The sequence below is a fragment of the Microtus ochrogaster genome, unplaced genomic scaffold, assembly GCF_000317375.1.
Source record: "Microtus ochrogaster isolate Prairie Vole_2 unplaced genomic scaffold, MicOch1.0 UNK38, whole genome shotgun sequence".
In the NCBI taxonomy this organism is placed as follows: Eukaryota; Metazoa; Chordata; class Mammalia; order Rodentia; family Cricetidae; genus Microtus; species Microtus ochrogaster.
The window spans coordinates 2,340,734-2,347,275 of record NW_004949136.1 but is presented as its reverse complement, the minus strand read 5'-3'; the positions used below and the strand labels follow the sequence as shown (position 1 = coordinate 2,347,275).

Here is a 6,542-nt window from a genome sequence, read left to right as displayed (position 1 = left end):
CTGCCTCTGCAATGCCCTGCCTCTGCAATGCCCTGCCTCTGCAATGCCCTGCCTCTGCAATGCCCTGCCTCTGCAATGCCCTGCCTCTGCAATGCTCTGCCTCACCACAGGCCCACAAGGGGTCAGAAGACCCTAGGCTGAAGCTGTAAGCCAGAAGAAGTTCTTGTTTCTGTCAGACTAAAAGAAATGAACAGGGCAGAGGTCCTGCAGCAACACAGAACCCTATTCATGTCAAAATCAGACCATGTGCGTGGCTTGGTGACATAGGCTGCTACCATCCCAGCACTCAGACAGCTGAGGCAGAAAGATAGTGAGTCTGAGGTAAGTCTGGCTACATAGTTAAGTTTCAATCCAGCCTGGGCTACAGAGTAAGACCCTCCCTCCAAAAACTGCCAAAAGCAGAGTCTGTGTAATGGCTCGCTTTCTGAAAAGATATAAACAGTAAAAGTACATGGTGTTCTGTAGAAAAGGCTTCCCTGAATCGTGGCCTCACCCCAATATACCCTGCCTGAGACAGAACTATTTTCCTAAGGCCACATGGCCTCTGGAAAATGTCCCTGCCCTCTTCTGCCTTCTTCCCTGCTGGCCCTTGAAGGGATGGAGCCAGCTAAGCCCTGGAGCAGCCCAGGTGGCCCAGAGGCCCATGGGGGCCACTTGCTGTGTCTTGAGCCTCACCCCATCCAAGGCCTCCTCAAAGCAGGTAAGCCAGTATTGGCGGGCCAGCGCATCGTCGGTGAGGTCCACAGTGTCAGGGACATAGGAAGATGGGTCCAGAAGGAGGGGCAGGTTGACCAGGGGCCTCTCCAGCCGGTCCATCTCCAGGAGGTCAAACTAGGAGGAAAAGAAGTTGGTGGAAATGTCACAGAAAGATCACGATCCTGAAGAGGTCCGACTTTATCCCACCTGCCTCATCTCTGGGCCTCCTCTTGCAGCCACCAACCAGACTTCCTGGATCCAGCTCACTGCTCGGCAGTGGAGTAGGTCTACTTCTTAAAAGCTGCAGATCAACTCCCACCCTCCTCCTAAATCAACAGCCCCTGTGGCTGTCACCCTTCGTTCCACAGCAGCGTGTGGTTCCTAGGCTGTGCCACCCTCCGGCTGCTCTGACACCAGTTCATGCTGTTTTGAGTTGGATCTCTAGGTTCTCTACAAGCCCTGCTCCTGGCTGCTCAGTGCCCAACAGCCCTGTGACTCAGTTCTGTTCGCATGAGTTCTGGCAGTCTCGTGCTGGCACGTGCCTTGGCCTCTGTCCTGTGCTCCTGATTTGCTGTCTGCAAAGCCTTCCAGGGCCGTTCCTCACATACTGGCCCGAGATGCAATCAGTAAGACCAGCTACGTTAGCGGCCACACGTACCCCATAGCCACGGGAACCCACCGCTTGCCCCAGGGGAATTGTCTATTTTAAGTTGGAGAAGCTGAGTCAGCGAGCAGATAGATGAGGTGAGCGTGCCCAGCAGCTCTAGGCCCAGAGAAACTATCAGGAGACAGAGTCAGCCTAAGCGTGACTTCTGCTCCAAGGCCACCTCTTTCTGACCTCAAGTTGCTACCAGTTGCATCACACCCTTGAACTCAAACCTGTTTGGCCAGGGAATTTCAACAGCAGTGACTGCACCTGAACTCTAGGTTAAGACTCAACTTGGACGGAACCACAGGGACCAAAGTTTGTGAGCCTGGGAAACATACAAGTGGCCTGGTAAATTCCCGAACCAACCAGAAAGGGGCAGGATTACCTATCGACCACTGGCTAACCACCAAGAGCCCCAGTCTCCTGTTGTCCGCACAGAGGAGACACGGCACTCCAGGCTCTCGCTACAAGTTTCCCATTCCCCAGGTTTGGGCATTGCCAAGGCCTCTGCTGGCTTCCCTGGCGGAACTCAAACCTTAGTTACGGTCTGTCTTGGCAATATAAGCCTCAAAGGACTGCTTGGCACCTGCACGTCAGACACATTACTTCGGCGTGGGCTGTGCAGACCCCAGGTGTGGCGCAGAGCTGGGCAAGCACCACTCAGCCTGCCACGCTCTGCTGAGGGCAGCAGGAGCCACCCTCAGTACAGACAGGACAGCTTTGATTGCTGCTGCCTCCCTCCATCTCGGAATCCATGTGGCAGGCCTCAACAAAGCCATTTGATGAGTTAAAAACCAAGGCTGGAAGATCTCCATCTGAGCAGCAGTGCCCTCCTGGCCTGGCCCACTGACAAGGGTACAGGAGACATGGAGAATGCTCTCACTGCAGAGGCCTGGGCTCATTACCAAGGGAGGCTGTGTCCACCATGAAAAGCTGGTTTCTGCCAGTGCTGGCAACCTTGCCCATGGCTCACTCCATGCTTCTAGTGGATGCTTTCATTCCAACTGCTCTTTCCCAGATGTGTACAGTATCTGGCCACTACACCAGAGTGGGCATCTGACCTGAGAACATCTGTCAGGAGCTCTCATCAAGAGGATGCTAACTAGGCATGTGCTAACGAGTCTCCTACCCAAGAATTGTGAAGCTGCTGGCAGTGAGCTCAGACCAAGGGCAGGCCTATTCTCCACTTTTGTTGCAAACCAAACAGGCCACCAGGCCACTCAGGCTCCCAAGAGCTCTGGAAACCTCGGTGCCTCCTGCCCTCAAGTCTAACTTGCTATCAACACAAAACCAGTCTGTGTGGTGAGAGGCCACAGTGGAGACGGCTGGGCAGGCTGCTCCGGAAGGGCCTGCTACTCACTGTGCCGCTCCTCGCCCGCTGTGTTGGGCACAGCTCGGGCGACGTGCTCATCAGCCCGGAGCTGGCCGCGTAGTTCTCACCCCAGCTGTACTGGTTAGGATCTGGAAAAACGAGAAGCTGGTCACCGTGTCAGCCTTGCCCTTGATTCAAAGGGGAAAGTAGAGGAGGAAAAGGGATAAAATCACTGGTCTATTACACGCTAAGGGATCACCCCTTTCTGGGGCTTCCTCAAACCTCATGCCCCACCCCCTGCCCCCACTCTCCCACCCAGATATCCCAATCCAGGGCACAGGCCGCTCCCTGCACAGCTCAGTGCAGTGACTCTACTCACTGTCTTGCTCGGCTCCTTTTAAAAACGCCCCGATGGCTCCCAGGTAGCCTTCGTGTCTCAGGAAGAGTGCCTGGACTTCGCCCTGCCCCAGCCAAGCCCACAGGTAACTGGTCAGTGTCCAGTAAGAGCCACTCTGGACCCATCACACCATCACACCAACCTCTGCAAGGCTGCCAATACCCTGCCGACAGATGGTACCTGTATGCCACAGGGCAGCCCGGTGGCTGAGGAACCTGAGGGGAAGCCTGACTGTACAAGGCTGCTTGGGTTTGCCACTGCCTAACTCCGCTGGCCCAGACACCTCAGACCCATGTGTGGCCTCACTAAAGGACAGCCCCTGAATGGCCTTCACTATCAGGCTTACACTCTGCACAGAACGCCAAGCTGGCCAGCGGGAAGGCCATCTGCCTGCGGACACTTATCTTCCCAAGGAGACTGGTGGCAAGGAACTGTGGCTGTGCCCCATCCCAGAGCCTCACACGTGCCCCTTGGGTGCAAAATGAGCTCTGATCGGCATGTCGCCGCCATTGGGGGCCTTTACAGAGTATACTGGAGCAGCTGGAGTGAGCTGAGCCCACACCAGCGCCCAAGGACAGGAAACTGGCTACAGTCACCTTGGAGAAGAAGTTAATGCTGTAGGTGATGGTGCGCATGGTCACAGGGTGGCCCCGGATGAAGAAGCCCCCAAAGTAGACCCTGTCCAAGCCGTGAAGCTTGGCGTAGAGACAGGCGAGCTGTCCAATGTCATTGCTGATCATGTGCAGCAGGCTCTTGGCCATATCTTCTTTGGAGAACTCTGAGAGGGAAATGAAAACAGAATCCAGGGTGTGATGTGAGTTCCCCCGGCAGCAGACAGCTAGAGGGTGAGAGGCACAGAGCTCTGGGATGTGAGGCGAGACTCAGTTCTGGACAAACGAGGCGTTCTTTTCAAGAGGAAAAAAAATATCCTAACTGCTTTTCCTAGCTTGCACGTCCCTGGAAACAGAGGCTGAGGAAGTTATCTGGCAACATTCTAATGAGCCAGAGCAGGATGTGGAGGGCGTGAGCCCTAGAGGCCCAGCAAGGACAGTCTCAGGGAATCTGTGAGATTTGTCTCTCCACACTAGTGGGCAGAGTGATGCCCTGGGCACTGAAGCTGGCCATGCCTTTGTCACCATGAAGGGCAGATCCTGGCAGGTACCTCTGTCGGCAGTGGCTGACTTTCCAAAACTGCTTGCGATGAGATTGCCGCTCAGCCCCAGGGTCTGATGGGCCCCACCATAGATGTCCTGTACCAGCATGTCAACATTGGCATGCCGGCCTCTGGAGGCCAGCTGCAGCAGCTCATCAAACTTCTGTGGAGGCAGAGCAGGGCAGGGTAGTGAGGGGCCTAGCAGCTGGGGGACCCTCACCACCCTGGACACCAAAGAGAAGCCAGCCAGGTCGGATGTGAATGGCCCTCTCTCAGCACATGGGGTAAGGGCAGGGGCTGGCAAGCTGGACTCCTGACCACTGAGCTGGCAGAATTCCAGCAGCTCAGAGCCACTGTCCTTCAGAGTATAAATAGCTCGGTCTCAGGGCGCTAAGACCTGGCGTTCAAGCCGGGATAAAGGCTTGGGAACAGCTTCTGCAAATGTGTAGCAGGGACTGTCTAAGGGCCACAGAGCAGAGGTTCTAAAGAGGATAACCTTTGTTTTGGTGAGCAGAGCCCCCAGCCCCCAGAAGGTGCCTCCTCCAATGGAGCTTCCACCAATCCACTCAAAGCGGTCCTCAGTCTCCACCTGGGGAAGGAGGGCAGACACATTAGGCATCGGGGTACAGGCCACACAGCCTCCCCAGGAGTTTCTGTCATCCTCTTCTGAGTGATCCCTGGGCGGCACTGATGTCATGCCAACAGCGGCTCAGACCTGTTCCTATGTTCAGTGAAGGGAGTGACCCACGGCATTGTCCACAGCTAACAGGGGCTGGGCCATTCACCTATCGTTCTGTGGACTCTTACTTTCACAATGGAGACTCCAGAGCCAATGTTGACGAGGAGGTAGGGGAAGATGTTGGGGTGATTTGTTTGAAATCGGAACTCTGGGTCTGAATCTTTCTGGTACATGAAGGCCTCATGTGGGATGTTCTTCAGCACGAAGTTGCACCCCTTAATCAAGCAGGTCATGACATCTTCCTTGTCCACCCTGTGAAGAAGGGAGCACAGTCTTAAGAATCAGCCCTGGTGCACTTGCCAGGAGACGGTGTAGGGCAGCCAGACTGTACCTACAAGGTCCCCAGCATGGCCAAGCTTCAGCTTCCGCTCTTGACAGGTTTGCAGGTAGCAATGGCACCAAGACAGCACACACACACACACAGCACCAAGGTCTGCACGGGAGTCCAGGGCTTCCCAGCACACCACAAGTACCACAGGTAAGGTTACCACTTACTTCAGGCGTAGCTTCTCCTCAATGAGGTCCTTGAACTTATAGGCTCCACCCCCTGTGGCCTGGATGACCTTGGTCTCAGTGTTGACTAGGTGGTCTCTGATGAAGTCCAGACAAGCTTCCATGTAGGTGTTCTCAAATTTGATGAAATGCAAGCGAGCTGTGATCTCCTCTTGAACTGAGACCTCATAGGGTGGCTCATGTTCTTGTTCTACGTCCTGGAAAGAGTTAAGTCTTTAAGACTCAAGAATCCACACAGTCCTGGGCACCCTGCCCCAGCACAGTAGGAACTCACTCAACTGTGATACACAAAATACTTGATGTTAGCTTGGGCCAAGGCAGAGAAAGCAGATGAAGAAAGGAGAAGGACACAGGAGCAGGGGAAGGAAAGGCATTCCCAGGAAGGGTAGGAGAGACAATGTACAAGGAGTCAGGGAAGAATCAACTCTAGGACCACGGTGTTAATATGTGTGTACACAGTAGGGGACCAAGGCCAGAGGGAAGCAGCCAGCCTGTCTAGCTCCCCTGGTGCACATGCATACATACCCCCCTCGCGAGGCTTACCTTTCCTGGGTGGTCAAAAGACCTCACTTTGGCCACCTTGTGCTGTACAGTAGAATAGTATGCCAACTTGGTCAGTGATCCACCTACAAGGGAAAGGCACAAACCAGGCAAAATTCAGAATGGGTCAAAGGAGACCCTGAGATCCACCTCCTATAGGCTCTTAGAGGGTACTCTGATGCGTCAGCAAACAGCCTCTTCCTTGAGCACCCAAGTCTGTGTGGACAAGGTACTGAGTGTTGTGTGAACTCAGAATCCCTGTGGGCACAGAAGAGAGGAAAAGGATATAAGCCACCATGACGTAGCATCTCTTCTAACCCCACCCCCAGATTCTTAAGTAATCTGTTCACGGTTTCCCTCCCCACACTCACAAAGCAGAAATGGAGCCAACCTGCTGCCTCCGAGTACACTTAGCTGTTGCCAGTTTTTTTTTTTGTTTTTGTTTTTTTGTTTTTTTTTTGGTTTTTTCGAGACAGGGTTTCTCTGTGGTTTTGGAGCCTGTCCTGGAACTAGCTCTTGTAGACCAGGCTGGTCTCGAACTCA

General features: G+C 54.2%; 1 protein-coding gene across 2 annotated transcripts in view; it reads right to left on the bottom strand.

Moving 5' to 3' along the window:
* Pank4 (pantothenate kinase 4) overlaps nucleotides 1-6,542 on the bottom strand; it is a 17,362-nt gene that overhangs the window by 5,617 nt on the left and 5,203 nt on the right. For both annotated transcript variants that reach the window (XM_005368649.2, XM_026790034.1), the window contains exons 2-10: nucleotides 6,003-6,085; nucleotides 5,442-5,656; nucleotides 5,015-5,198; nucleotides 4,704-4,796; nucleotides 4,217-4,370; nucleotides 3,651-3,832; nucleotides 3,037-3,118; nucleotides 2,706-2,806; nucleotides 676-831 (exon numbers count right to left, since the gene is read on the bottom strand). In XM_005368649.2, the coding sequence (XP_005368706.1) occupies nucleotides 676-831; nucleotides 2,706-2,806; nucleotides 3,037-3,118; nucleotides 3,651-3,832; nucleotides 4,217-4,370; nucleotides 4,704-4,796; nucleotides 5,015-5,198; nucleotides 5,442-5,656; nucleotides 6,003-6,085 (1,250 nt within the window). The remainder of the gene's footprint in view (nucleotides 1-675; nucleotides 832-2,705; nucleotides 2,807-3,036; nucleotides 3,119-3,650; nucleotides 3,833-4,216; nucleotides 4,371-4,703; nucleotides 4,797-5,014; nucleotides 5,199-5,441; nucleotides 5,657-6,002; nucleotides 6,086-6,542) is intronic.